General features: G+C 37.3%; 2 protein-coding genes across 4 annotated transcripts in view; both read left to right on the top strand.

Moving 5' to 3' along the window:
• Positions 1–4,595: 4,595 nt before the first annotated feature.
• On the top strand, positions 4,596–9,643 carry TEX12 (testis expressed 12). Its single transcript, XM_037065591.1, has 4 exons — positions 4,596–5,484; positions 6,548–6,659; positions 6,754–6,805; positions 9,427–9,643. The coding sequence occupies exons 1-4, from the start codon at positions 5,422–5,424 to the stop codon at positions 9,569–9,571; spliced, it is 372 nt and encodes a 123-aa protein (XP_036921486.1). The 5' UTR covers positions 4,596–5,421; the 3' UTR covers positions 9,572–9,643.
• Positions 9,644–14,532: 4,889 nt separating this feature from the next.
• BCO2 (beta-carotene oxygenase 2) overlaps positions 14,533–15,206 on the top strand; it is a 44,639-nt gene continuing 43,965 nt past the window's right edge. Inside the window, exon 1 of one of the 3 annotated variants that reach the window (XM_037065593.1) lies at positions 14,533–14,770. In XM_037065593.1, coding sequence (XP_036921488.1) covers positions 14,635–14,770 — 136 coding nt within the window. In that variant the 5' untranslated portion in view covers positions 14,533–14,634. The remainder of the gene's footprint in view (positions 14,771–15,206) is intronic. The other 2 variants (XM_037065592.1, XM_037065594.1) reach the window with 2 other exon arrangements.

Consider the following 15,206-nt stretch of genomic DNA (forward strand, 5'->3'; position numbering starts at 1 on the left):
AAGTAAAACATAGCACATTTAAGAAGCGTAAAATAATACACATACGATTGAAGTTGAAATAAGTTTTCATTCTCTCTAGCTGTAATGTCCAATCGGGCCATTTAACATGAAAGAATGAGGTGGTGTCAAATAGTGATCAGTAGCAGAGGACCAAACAAGTTTAATTTTAAACGGCCTTTTGCCGGTTATTTTTCTCCCGCTGTAAAGATTTAGAATGCATAACTTAACACATTTCTTAGTTTCAGGACACAGTTTTTTCTTTGATACAGAGTAGCCCAAATGTCTCCGTGTGCTGCCTACTTCATAGGGATATTTAAGATTAAATGAGGTGATGATAGCTCTTTGAAATTTTTTAACGATTTTATTTATTTACTTTTAGAAGCGAAGGAAAGGAGTAAGAGAGGGAGAGAAACATCTGCAGGTTGCCTCTCTCCCACACATACACAGGGACAGGGACAGAACCGCAACTCGGGCATGTGCCCTGACCCGGAATCGAGCCAGCACCTAGTTGTTTTGGGGGATTGTTGCAGGAGAAACTCACTTCCTCTTGCAGACACAGTAAAAAATTACAGATCAGCAAATCTATTATTATGTTAGCAAGATTTATTAGTGATAAATTCTCATGGACTGACTAGAACAAGCCTAGCTAAGGTGGGGCGTTGAAAGGCGTAGATTCAGGGCAGGGCAAGGTAAGGGTGGCCAAAGGCATGAGGTCCTTTGTCTTGAGGACTTACATAGATGGCACAGTAAAAAAGTTACATATTGATTGGCAGGTAAAGGTGGTGCCAGCTTTCCCTGGGGGATGTTACTACCCAAGTTTAGGTATGTTAGCTCAAATCCTTGTCATTCTCCAGACCCCATTTGTTCATCTTGTTGTAAATCAGATATGTAACTGGAGACAGTTAATTAAAGTTGAGGCAGTTACCCGGAGTTATTTATGGGCTTTTTCTGAAAGCACTAGGGACTCCCTGGTAAAACAGAGTGACCAGAGGTAGGCAATTAACCAAAGCTGTTTTATGAGCCCTTTCTTTGAGTGCCGGGGACCCTCTCCTGCAGGCTTTGGGATGAAAATACAGTGTATAGATTCTTCCCCAGATAGTGGAATTGATATACAGAATTTCAAGGACTCCCTTCCTCCTGTATAAGCATGGTGTTTTCTGTGATGTTGGAACACTTGGCAATATTATTGGACCAGGCTCAGGACTGCTGAGTTAGTGTGTGAGACATGTCTCCCTCCCCTCCCCTGCCTTGGTTTGCTGTGGATCCTAGACCTAACAGGATGACACTCAATCAATGGTGAGGGCATTCTTTGAATATTTTATTTTATTTTACAGATTTTATTTATTTATTTTTAGAGTGAGGGGGAGGGAGGGAGAAAGAGAGGAAGAGAAGCATCAATGTGTGGTTGCTTCTCATCCTGGGGACCTGGCCTGCATCACAGGAAACACTATGCAATCCAGGTATGTGTTGACTGGGAATTGAACTGGTGACCTTTTGCTTTGCAGACTGGTACTCAATCCACTGGCCACATCAGCCAGGACTGAATATTTTAAAGCACTAGACAACAATAACACTACTCACCCTCTCACTTGTTTTTACTCATTTAGCTTATACTATTGAGATAAGATTTTAAAAGTAAAATGAAATGATCATAGTGTTTTCTTAATCTGATGTAAACATTCATGTATTATTCTGAAAATATTTTATTTCATCTTTTATTTTTTAAAAGATATTCTTTATTTATTTTTAGAGAGGGGGGAGGGAGGAAGAGAGACAGAGAGAGAAGCATTGATGACTGAGAATGTCTCTCAGAAGTTCCCAACAGGGGACCCAGCCTGAAACCAGTCATGCGACCTGACTGGGAATCAAACCTTCAGCTTTTCAGTTTGTGGGATGATGCCCCACCCACCGAGCCACACCACTCAGGGATCCTGGAAATATTTTAAAAACTGATTAACTACCTGTGAAGGCTGGGAGAGAAATTAGATCAGTATTTTACACACTTTGGAATTTAATGACCATAAAAATAATACCAATAATGATGATAAGACTAGGTAAACACTGAATGGACAACTTTATATTTTACTAAGGACATTAAAAATCTAAAAGTCTTTATATTTTTATTTCATGGAAGGACACTTTAACGCCAAAAATATTAGGACATAGTATCAGAATAAATGACATTAAAAAAAACACATTAGCTTTATAGAATTTTCATTACTTTTTCCCTCATTTTACCACAGGTGGGGAAAATTCAACATAGATTGACATCCTTTAAAGACTGTCAGTAACTGCACCATAATTATCTAGTCTAGTTTTATTCAGTGATTGATAGGTCACAATATTAGCAAATAAAGTTAAACAAATTGAGCACGTGTTTTCTAGGAACTTATTTAAAACAATTGGCTTTTTCACAAACAGGCAATAAATAAACATATACACACAACACTTACAACCCTGTATGACAAATAGCATTTAAATAAGCCAAAGGAGCTCTGACTAGTGTAGCTCAGTTGGTTGGGCTGACCCTCAAAGTGAAAGGTCACTGGTTGGATTCTGGGGTCAAGGCACATGCCTAGGGTGTGGGCTGGCCCAAGGTGGGGCACATATGAGTGGCAACCAATCAATGTTTCTCTTCTCTTTCTCCTTCCCTTCCCCTCTCTCTAATAAATAAACCAAGGGAGAGAAACATATAATTTTATATGTTAAATATAATTTCCTGTGTCAATTTTATAATTTCTAGGTATTCCCTCACAGAAAAGTATCTATTTGGGAAAAGAAAGATCACACTACAAAATGTGCAGATATGGCCAACCATGTGGAGATTCATGCCTGGAAAAAGGAGGCACTTTATAGAAAGGAAAAGCAAGTTAATTGAAGGGGCTATTACAACCACGAGTTCTGTTGTAACATATAAAGCTCTTCCCACAGTGCTTTTTGAGACATAGGGTGTGAGCTTCTCCTATAGGTCCTCCCTATTAGTCTAGATTAAGGTATGGGTCATAAATTTTCACAGGTGTAAGACCGGGTACCTGGAATTTATGGGGATGGGTGTTATTGACCTTTGTTTTATGAGCTGATATCCTTTTTTATTTCCGTATCATCTAACTGGGCATAAGTTTGAATGTCTATCTTTGAAATTACAGGTCAAAGTCGCCACATTAAAGCACTCAATAGGCTAAGCTTCAAGTATGTGGGTCATGTGTGATACAAAACGTTTCTTGAATGCTGTCAATTAAGTGGACTAAACTTATTGGTATATCAGGAAAGTAATTTTCTAAAAGGGCATGATTCTCAAAGTTTGGTTGCACCAAAGAAAACACAGTCAAGGAGTGGAGGCTCTGATCTCGAAGTCTGGCTTGCTTGCAGGCCAGGAGGATTCACGCATAAACCCTTCCATGACACAAACCGTGTGGAATAAGACGTAAAAGTGGTGGTTGGTGTACTACTTTGTGTTCCTTTTCTGAGATTCCAAAATGGCTGGGACACAATCTAGTCTTGCTCTGGCAAGTCTTCCACGTTCTTTCTGGAGAAATGAGTCTTAGACTTTTCCTATTCTTCCCCAAACACACTCTGGGAGGCAGGAAGAAAGTTTCATTTCATGAAGATTCCAAATCGAAGGGACAAGTGAGAGAGAAGCGGAAAAAAGCCGTCTTCCTGTGACAGAATGCGAGGAGTGGGGCGGGACTCCCGGCTGGCCTCCAGGAGGCGGTGGCGGCTCCCTCACGTGCTCACGTGCTTAGCACACGCTGCGTGCCCGAACGTCAGGAGCCTATCTCTGCTGCCACGCCCACAGCGTCTACGGAGCCTGCGGCGCCTGCGCACTAGCACCCGGCTGGTTTCTTCTTTCCCGCGCCTTCGCTGAGGTGGAGAGGCCGTGAGCACAGCGGGCGGTAGACTGACTGCTTTGGGGGATGACTGTGCGAGTGTGAAACAAGACAGTGAGAGAGAGTGAAGGCCTCCTCTTAGGGTCTCTAGTGGGGCTGACTCACCAGTAGGGAGGAAAGACGGGGATGTGGGTGGTGGGAAATGAGAAACAAGGTAGGTGAAATGGCCTGAGGGGGTGAGGCGAAAGACAAAACTAGGGGAAAAGACATTGAGGAGAAAGACAAAACTAGGGGAAGAGAAACTGTATGCGGCAAAGGGATCGATCTTGGTAGTGATGGCGTCATTGAAGCCGTAGATTGCACAGCTGATGTCAGTCCTGTTTGTCACAGGACAAGGCCTGGATTCATCGAAGGCCCTATGTTGTATAAGAAATAATTTTTTACAGAAACAGAATTACCTACTTGTATTTGAAATGTGTGCACATGCAGTTACTTTTTGAGAGGAGAAGAGGTGGAAGAGGAAAAGGGAAGAGAAAAAGGGGAAGGGAGAAGAGAAACTTGGTGGTTACTATGAGACGTTTCCCATGGCAAAGCCAGCGCTACAGTGCATGTGTAGTGTTTTCTGTGTATCACTATTATGACACTTAAACTTACCAGAAAGGTACTGACAGGAATGTAGAAGCATGATACGGAATTTACTAAACAAACATCGTTACTATGTATTACATGTGACTAATCAAACAGGAATATTACATGTGACTAATCAAACAGGTTAATTAAAATTATTGACGTCAGCATAATTTCTCAAAAACAAGCTAAGTTAATTGATAGCTTGAGTGGAGACAGGGCTCCTCCTCTTTAAGATGTAGAGCCTATACCATTCTAGGTTGCAACATTTTCTCTTTAAACTTAATCTTTCAGACACCAAGGGAAATTATCTTCAGAATTTTTTATGGAAAAATAATTTAAAAGTAAAATTTTATGGTACATGAAGGTAGGAGACTTCAGGCTGGAAAAGATCTGGTCTAGTCCATCCCAGTTTTACTTGTTTGAACTTGGTCAACTTATCTCTGCCCGTTTTCATGTCTGTGAAAAAATGAGATTGACTTAGATGAACAATAATATCCATTTGAACATTAAGGTATTGTAATGGTAGAAGAATCTTAAATGAATCCTGATGCAAGGCAGTAGTGCTAGAGATACTAGCTTGGCTCACTCTATGTAGAAGCAATAGAGGAAAATCATGGGAATGGTAGATTGGCCCTAGATGATATAGGAATGGAATTTGAACTTATTCTGGATCAGTGAATAGTAAAGGGAAAATTTTTGAGATAAGGGAATGCAGTAGTTAAAGTTTTGAAAGGTTAAGGGAATACAGTAGTCAAGAGTTTTGAAAGACTGCCCAAACAGCAGTTGGTAGGATAAGTTAGATAAGGGAAAAATGCGTAGTTTAGGTGAGTGACAGATAATGAGAGTCAAAATTAACCATGGCACTGAGTGGACAAAAGGGGAAATTTTTAAGAGGGCTGTGTAGCATGGAGTTGGTACTTCAATTTGGCATTGCTCAAAAATTTGCAGCTCTTGTCTACAGAATATGATGGCAAGTCACCTTGTAAAACCTGATACTGGAAGCTGCAAGAGACCAAGAGAGTTGGAGGTAATTTATATGCTCCCTGAGCCTTAATGTTTTATTTTATTTTATGATTCTTTAAGATTTTATGTGCGTGTGTGTGTTTTTTTAGAGAGAAGGGAAGGGAAGGGGAGAGAGAGAGAGACATTGATCAGTTGCCATGGTTTACTTTATTTTATTTTGTATATACACCATATTTTGCCATGTATAATGTGCACCCATGTTTTGTGTGCATTATACACAGGATTATCATGTCTGTTATTATACCCATGCTTTGTAATTTTTATACCCCAAATAATGTACATCCTTATTTTCCCTAAAAAATTTAGGCAAAAAGTACACATTATATATGGCAAAACATGTTAATTCTCAGTTTTCTTCCAGTTAAGAAAGTTTTGTTGATAGATGTAATTTAAGTTTTCACATTTCTAGAGCTGGGATTGTCCCAGCAGGAACAATGGTGACTCCAGCTGCTTTTTTACTAAATATATAGTTTACCAAGAAACTGTTGGGAGACTTTTTTGTGGTAATTTGTGATCTAGGGACAGAAGTGGATCCATATCTTTATGATACCCAAAACTTTAAATAATTATTTTGCTATAATGTGTGATTTGTACTGGAGTTGCTGATCCTTTAAAATAAAAATACTGTATTCTGCCCTTCTTCACTACTATCCCCACCAATTGATGTTTGCATTTGGGACATTATTTGCTTGTTTAAAGGCTATGTTACTTGCAAAAACTTTCAAGCATTTGGCTGTTGTCTAAGTGAAAGTTTTCTTATATTGCTGTGGAAATATCTACTGGCTCAAGGTACAGGAAACTTTTTCATCAGGAGCTTAATACCATATTTCAAAATCTAATAAAAAAGTCAAAACAAAATTTAGTATGTTGAATAAGGTGCTTGTTGAGACTCAAAATTTCCTTGGTAATAAAATTTCAAATGCATAATTAGGATACAAGATCATATAATTTCTAGCATGTTTGCTTTTTTCTGAAAGATGTTTTATTTTGCTTTTAAAAAATAGAAAATATATATCCTACGGATCTTGTTGACTATTTACCTGTTTTCTTTTACTTTCATATATTAGCCTCAAATGCCAGATAGTCTCCAACTGTCCTCTCTTGGAAAATCAGATTCCTCTTTCTCTGAAAGCTCTGGACTATTTTATAAAGATGAAGCCCTGGAGAAAGATTTGAATGGTGATGTATATATAATGCTTATATTTCTCTATATTTATTTTTATAATAAACAGAAGGTTTGTGGTATTTCATAACTTAGTGATTTTTTTTATAGATATGAGCAAGGAAATTAATCTAATGTTGTCTACATATGCAAACATCTTAAGGTAAGTACTTATAGTATATTCTCTTGAATCTTTATTTTAGAAGTTTTCTTCTAGAAACTCCATAATGGGAACTTTAGTTCAGTGGCTGCAGAAACTATCTAGTTATTATAATTTTGGAATTTTTAAATTATACCTCAATTTTTTATAACAAATTAGTTTGTTATTTTCAGAGAATAACCCCACCTTTTTCACTGAATATCCTTTGTTTGCTATTACTGGAATGAATACTAGGCTGCATATATTTTGCTCTCTAATTAGATGATGTAACATTTAAATTTTTATGATAAAACCTCTTTTAGAAAACTACCATTTGGTGAAGTTAATGATAATAATAGGGTGATATTAAAAATAAAATAAATATATTTATGAAATATTTAAATATCTATATATATTTGAAGGATGAATTTTAATATTTTATTGATGTGAGGTTATCATGTTTTATAAGGGGTTTTAAAAAGATTTTATTTATTTATTTTTAAAGCAAGGGGAAGGAAGGAAGGAAGAAAGGGAGTGAGAGAAATATCTATATGTGGTTGCCTCTTGTGCGACACCCCCACAGGGAACCTGTCCTGCAACCAAGCATGTGACCAAACCTGTCCTGCAACCAAACCTCTGACTCTCTGGTTCGCAGGCCAGCATTCAGTCCACTGAGCCACACCAGCCAGTGCTATAAGGTGTTTTTTAAAACTACTGGACAGTCATTATATTTGTGTGATTGTCAAAATAGTGTGTAGTCATGCTCCATATAATGATGTCTCAGTCAACGACAGATCACATGTACGACAGTGGTCCCATAGATTCCAGCAGAGCTGAATTGCCTGTAAGAGATGGAAGGCTATGTGGCTCAGGAGGAATTTTGTTTTCCTCTGATGGGACTTGTATCTGTGAGGCTTGGTAGTAGATTCTCTCTTATTCATGGAACTTCAGTTTTGACTGCACAGGTTACAACTTAAACAGTCAGGCACTGACCTGATTCAGCACAGAAGAGACTGTTCCCCCAGTGCTACATTTTCAGAGAGGGCTATAGTCCTCTCAGTTCTAGGTTGATAGTCTTCAGAGTACTTTGCTATTAAAAATACTTGTTGAGGACCTAAGATCCTATACAATGACATAGTTCTGAAGGAGCTATCTTAACAAGTATAAGTGCCACTGCCACTTTAGTAAAAGCTTTCTGTGATAGTGTGGAGGCAGCCTATCCCTGTACTTTGGAAATATTTTCAGGTTATAATGATGTAAAATATAGGTGAACTTTATGTATTCTATCAGTCCAATGCTAGAGAGAGCCCTTTATGCCAGATAAAGTCAATAGAACCAAAAATAAAATTCCAAAGTCAAATTGAATCCTCAGTTCTATACCCTCTCCATGTTAAATAACCTCTTTTAAAAATAATGAATATCACAAAGTTCTTTAATATGACCACTTGCTCCAACATGCAGTTGCCAGACAATATGACTATCCCCTATGTTCCTTTGTATTTCCTTCTTGATTTTTTTATTCTTACTGATTCTCAGGCTACCTTTCATTCCCTTCTGACAGTTACTGTTACAGTGATTTACACCTTACCCAGCCAGTTTTTCTTTGATATTTTCAGTCCGTGTGCCTCCGTTTCTGTTCATGGAGCAGCATCGACGCCTTCAATGTTCTGACTCCCTTCTGTCAGAAGGAAGTAGGAGGGAGGGCTTTGTGAATCTTTCAGGGGAGAGAAGTAACATAACGAAATTCATCCATGAATCAACTGACTTAATTGAAGTGTGAGGACAGATTTGAATGAGGAGAGTTTAGAGAGGGAGACCACTGTTGGTAGTTTAATTTCATATTCCAAACACTACATATTATAGATAGGTTGTTGGGGTACTTGTCATGGAAATGAGAATGAGAGAGATTTCCCGTGTTTTGAAGCCTCTCCTCCATCCCATCCCCTATCCCTCCTCCCCATTTTTTGTTTATAAGCCAGTGTCTATAAAGTCTACAGTAGTGTACAGTAATGTCCTAGACCCTCACATTCACTTGCTCTTCAATCACTGACTCAACCAGAGTAACTTTCAGTCCTGTAAGCTCCATTCACACTAAGTGCCCTGTACAGGTATACCATTAAAAACTTTTTATACTGTATATTTACTGTAACTTTTTAATGTTTAGATAAATGCTTACCTATGGGTTAAAATTGCCTATAGTATTCAGTATAGTAATGTGTTGTACAGGTTTGTAGCTTAGGAGCATAGACTGTACCATATAGCCTAAGTGTGTACTAGGCTATATACCGTCTAGGTTTGTGTAAGTGCACTCTATGATGTTTGTGCAATAATCAGATCATCTGATAATGTGTTTCTCCAAGCATATCAACACTGTTAAGTGAAACACAAGTGCATATTGTTTGATGTTAGAATTATAATGTATAAGATACACATTCTGCTGTGTCAGGAGAATTGGAGTAGTCAAAATATTTGTGGAACTAATTGAAGTTTCACTGAAGAGTGTTTGTAAACAGTTTTCCAATGTATAAAGCTATTTAAATGAAATAACTAACAAATATAGTATAATAAAGAACATTACTATGATAGTGTTTTGATATAACTATTTAACTATTTAATTTAACATAAAACTTTTTTTCCCCCATTAGTGAGAGAGCAGCAGTAGATGCATCTTATATTGATGAGATAGATGGACTCTTCAAAGAAGCCAATACTATTGAAAACTTTCTGGTACAAAAAAGAGAGCTTCTGAAACAGAGGTTTACAGTAATTGCAAACACATTGCACAAATAAAATCGTGTACTTAAAATAAGCTGATAATTTAAACCCATTATTGTTGTAATGAAAGAATGACATATATGCTCCAAAAGTTGTTAAAGAAAATGTGTACCTTAAACATAGAAGGGGAAACTCCCTGAATTTCTTTTCTAGATTTAAAGGGATCTTTAAACTGGACACTGATATGGAATATGTAGGTTTTCTTTTGAGGATCAAATATTTGGTGTATTTTATAAAAGTGTAAATTATTTAAATTATATAAGAATTCTTTTTTCTTAAATGCCCTTGCCTTCAACTTCTAAAAGAGGACTCAGTGAGTTAATTTGATAATGTTTAACAATAGTGTACATTAAAAAACATTTTGTTTAAATAGCAGATAGCTTTGGAGATAGTTTTGAAATGTTTTTCATGATCAGTATTATAAAAAATTACAACCTAAAGGTGATTTGTCCAGTTTCTCAATATGTAATGAACTATATGTGCTCTTTCTATTTAATATTATCATTTGATTATTTTCACTATTAGTTATTTTACATGATTAATAAAAGCTTTTCATTTATAATTATTTTCTTGTGGTAAAAATAAAAACCAGAAATAACCAGAACCTCATATGACTTGGCTTTTTTATACAACCATGTCAGTGATGTTGTTAATGAATTGTACTTACAAGTTTTAGCAGTTGTGTGGTATGGGATAAAATTAGTGGTCCAGAAGTAAAGAGGTTCCAGCCAAGATGGAGGCATGGGTAGAAACCCTTTGCTTCCTTGCACAACCAAAAGGAGGATAACAACCAATCTAAAATCAGTGAACAAACAGAAGTGCCAGAAAATCAAACTGCATGGAGTTCTGACAACCATGGCATTAAAGAAACAGTTAAACAGAACAATCAGACTGGTAAGGCATTGTGTTGCGGGTGGGGCTGACTTAAGGGAAAACTGAGACTCAGAGTGGGCTATGGATTACTGTGGTTGCCACGGTGGGAGAAACTCCCAGTATCACACAAGAGTTTGTTGAAAAGTGGGCTAGAGAGGAGCAGGTGAGCTGCATTGTTCCCTCTCTGGTACCTCCCCTGCAAGCAGCAGCGCAGCACAGCAAGGAGGGTTTCCCTCCCCGGGTGAATATGTAAGGCCCTGTCCCCGTATAATTTACAACTTAACAGAGGCCCCAAAGAAATAAATAGGGCCAAAATGAAAAAACAGAGCAAAACTTCAGAGAGAGAACTAAGCAATAAGGAGATCGTCAACCTATTTGATGGAGAGTTTAAAGCCCTGGTAATCAAAATGCTCACAGAACTGATTGAGCTTGGTCAAAAAGTGAAAGAACAAATGAAAGATACCCAAACTGAAATAAAGCAAAATATTCAGGGAACCAACAGTGACAGGAAGGAAACCAGGACTCGAATCAATGACGTGGAACAAAAGGAAGAAATAAACATCCAACTGGAACAGAATGAAGAAACAAGAATTCAAAAAAATGAAGAGAGGCTGAGGAGTCTCTGGGACAACCTGAAACGTTCCAATATCCTAATTATAGGGTTGCTAGAAGGAGAAGAACAGCAGCAAGAAATTGAAAACTTAGTTGAATAAATAATGAAGGAAAACTTTTCCAATCTGGTGAAGGAAATAGACTTCCAGGAAGCTCAGAGAGTCCCAAAGAAGTTGGCCCCAAAGAGGAACTCATCAAGGCACATCATCATTAAGTTACTCAAGATTAAAGATAAGGAGAGAATCTTAGAAGCAGCAAGAGGAAAAGAAAGTGTTACCTACAAAGGAGTTCCCATAAGGCTATCAGACTTTTCAAAAGAAACCTTACAGGCAAGAAGGGGCTGGAAAGAAGTATTTGAAGCATGAAAGTCAAGGACCTACATCCAAGATTAGTCTGTCTAGCAAGGCTTTCATTTAGAATGAAAGGGCAGATACAGTGCTTCCCAGAGAAGGTCAAGTTAAAGGAGTTCATCATTACCCAGCCCTTATGATATGAAATGTTAAAGGGACTTATCTAAGAAAAGGAAGATCAAAAACCGAACAGCCCTGGCTGATGTAGCTCAGTGGATTGAGCGAGGGCCTGTGAACCAAAGGATCGCAATTCGATTCCCAGTCAGGGCACATGCCTGGGTTGCAGGCCAGTTCCCAGCATGGGACGCATGAGAGACAACCATACATTGATATTTCTCTCCCTCTCTCCTTCCCTTTCCCTCTAAAGATAAATACATAAAATCTTTAAAAAAAACTGTGAACAGTAAAATGACAACAAACTCACAACTATCAACAGATGAACCTAAGGAAAAAAAGAAAAACAGCGAAAACAAAAACTAAGCAAACAACTAGAGCAAGAACAGAATCAGAGAAATGGACATCAAATGGAGGCTTTTCAGTGGGGAGAGGGAGGGAAAGAATAGTGGGGGAAAGGTACAAGGAAGAAGTGTAATTGGTAGGCATTAAATAGATGGGGAGAGGTCAAAAATAGTATAAGAAACAGAGGACTCAGAGAACTTAAATGTACAAACATGGACATGAATTAGGAGGGAAGCTGGAGGGTTGGGGGTGCAGGGCAGAGGGGGGATAAAGGGGAAAAATTGGGAAAACTATAATAGCATAATCAATAAAATATACTTAAAAAGCAGAAGTAAAGAGATTGGCTAAACAAGGCAACTTTGGTGAATCATTTCAATCCTGTTATAATTCAGAAATTGAATTTGGACTAGTGGACCTCTAATACTTATCTAGCTAAAAAAAATCCTCCCTTTTTGATAAAAATCCTTCCTTTATAGCAGAGGAAGGCTCTGCTATGATTTTTTTATAGTCTTTTTATTTTATTTTCCTTTTTAAATTTATGTTTTTAATGACGTTTATTTGCTTTTAGAGAGAGGGGAAGGGAGAGAGAAAGAGAGGGAGGGAAACATTAATGTGTAAGAGATAAATGATTGGTTGCCTCTTGCACAACCCCAACCCAGGCATGTGCAACCCAGGCATGCGCCCTGACTGGGAATCAAACCAGTGACCTCTTGGTTCACAGGCGAGTGCTCAATCCAGTAAGCCCCACCAACCAAGGTGGCACTGTTATGATTTCATTGAAAGTTTTTACTGTGTTATATAATTATATGTAATAACTATATTAATCAGATTTTAAAAACCATAGCACTTATTTTTAAGTCACATATCTAATTCAATATATTATATATTTTTAAATCTAATAAATATATTTTGCTGATGTAAGCAATCACAAATTTGGACATATTTACAAAAAATACCACAAGGAATTTAGTATTCTTCAACTGGACAGAATGTTTGTCTTGTTGCTTTTTAAAGTTGAAGTTAAATCTCATTTCATAAAATTATTTCAAGGCATATATACCTACCACATAACAAAATACTCATACAAGAAAGGATTGTAAACAGTAAAATAGTATTTATTAAACATATTAAGTGGAAAAATTACTAGGTTTGTAGAGAGAGACACTAATAGAGGCCCATCAAGTAACTATTACAAATGGGATTTAAAAATATTAAATGCAACCAGAAGACTACATTTGACATGATATGTCACCTGGGTTTTGAATTATTCTTTTACCTTACAGAGTTCTTGAATGTTATAAATCCAAAGATGACACTATTGGCCCATCACTACTAAAATGTTCGTGAGTTATTTTTCCCCCTAAGCATTTATTATTAATATGAAAGCTAAGTCTAACAGGTTGTTTCAGAATGGATTTTATAATATACTTCTTATATCTTGATAGTGTCTCCATTGCTAAGCATCTGATTCTTCCTGTGCAGGGTCAGAGAATCAATTTGGTCTCTTCATTTGGTTTGATTAACACTAAGTGATTTTTAGTGAAATGATGTGTTGGCAGAAACCATGTACTGGTCAGAATAGCTATCTCTTAGAGGAGAAATTCTTGAATGCCTAATTAAGGCTTATTTGCCCTTTAATTTACACTTCTAGTATCACTCTTTCATTTCAATATAATTTCACAAATTTGTATTTTTCACTGATCACAAATGAAAATATATATTGACTATCTTTGTACATCATATTATGCTAGGTACTGTGGGAAATACAGAATAGTTTAATATATTCCTTGTGCTCTGTTCTGAAAATTTTAACCACTCCTTTCTTGAATTTGCACTTAGGTGCCTTTGCTAGGAAGACATGATATGTACATGTTAAAAGAATCTTTGTGGCAATGCTGGTAACTCCTATTGGGAGTAGGGCTTTTTAGCAAGGGGTCAAAGAGGTAGATTTTCAAATGGGTTTTTGAAAAGGGAAGAGGGAGGTCTATGGCCATACCACCCTGAATGTGCCTGATCTTGTCTGAAAAGGGGAGACGGAGAGCATTTCAGGTAGGGAAAAATTTGTTCAAAGGGCTACAAGAACAAAAACATGTGGTACATTTATACTCATTTCACTGGACTGAAAATTCACAAAGGGGAATAATGTATCATCTAAACTGCTAGAGAATCAGAACTGAATTTTGTTTCTTGGTTTTCTCAATTTGTAGTGCAGTATTTGATACTGTGGTGCTCAAAAATGTTTATTGAATTAATAAAATATATATGGTTAAAGTTTTTAAGAGCATACCTTCACAGGACCTCCCTTATTCATTCTAGATTGTGAGAAAATGTTTTGTAAATTAAATGAATAGAAAAGAAAAGGAAGAATGAAATGCTAGAAAGGCAGAGAGACAAAGGGTTAAAGGTAGGTTTTGGTCAGATTGTAGAGTCCTTTGTTGACAGATTACATTTGGACTTTATTCTGCACAGAAAGGAGATATGGATCTTTCAGGGGAGAGGAGTAACCTAAGGAAATTCATCCATGAATCAACTGACTTAATTGAAGTGTGAGGACAGATTTGAATGAGGAGAGTTTAGGGAGGGAGACCACTGTTGGTAGTTTAATTTCATATTCCAAACACTACTTACAGTAGGTAGGTTGTTGGGGTACTTGTCATGGAAATGAGAGTCAGAGAGATTCCTCTTGTTTTGAAGCCTCTCCTCTGTCCCATCCCCCATCTCTTCTCCCCGGTTTTTGTTTGTGAGCCAAGGACTGCCCAGGAAGTTGATTTAGCCTCACTGCCAATGAATGTGAGGATTTGGAAATCACGGGATCTGCTGCTACTTAATACAAAAATGTTTTTTCAACACTTCCTCCATTTTGTCCGCCGTCTTTGTGCTGTTGCAGTGGGTTTCCGATCTGTGATACGCCGGATTCCAGGTAGGAGATTTGTCCTGTCATCTTCTTCTTCCTGCCAGGCTGAATTTATAATTCTGTGCCTTTTCTGAAGAATACTAGGAGCTTCTGAAGTTTTCCACTCATTTTGAAGCAGATACAAGGCAGTGAGTGCAGAGCTTGGAGTTCAAGAAGAGGGAGTCAGGATTTGTTTATTTGTCAGGGAAACAAACTTTCCATTTGTATATTTTCTAGGAGTTACAAGGGTAGGTTTCAGGACTTTGGGATTCTCTTAGATTTGCAATAGCAAGAATATTCACCATTTAGGCCTTTCTCAATTGGAAATCACTGCTTTACATTCTGATGTAAATATCTGGTTCTTCTATTTGCATTCCGAGGGACTTCCCTAACACTCTATTGTTTTGAAGCTTTCTATTGTAGCTACTATTGTTACATGATTTTTAAATTTATTAAAATATTT

This window comes from Sturnira hondurensis, unplaced genomic scaffold (genome assembly GCF_014824575.4).
Source record: "Sturnira hondurensis isolate 20B ecotype Veracruz unplaced genomic scaffold, ASM1482457v3 Scaffold0015793, whole genome shotgun sequence".
NCBI lineage: Eukaryota > Metazoa > Chordata > Mammalia > Chiroptera > Phyllostomidae > Sturnira > Sturnira hondurensis.

Bases quoted from the DNA above. Each gene is read 5' to 3' on its own strand.
- TEX12 (XM_037065591.1), top strand. From the start codon at position 5,422: ATGATGGCAAGTCACCTTGTAAAACCTGATACTGGAAGCTGCAAGAGA. The intron at 6,660-6,753 runs GTGATGTATATA...TTTTTTTTATAG, and splicing joins CCTGGAGAAAGATTTGAATG to ATATGAGCAAGGAAATTAAT. The intron at 6,806-9,426 runs GTAAGTACTTAT...TTCCCCCATTAG, and splicing joins ACATATGCAAACATCTTAAG to TGAGAGAGCAGCAGTAGATG.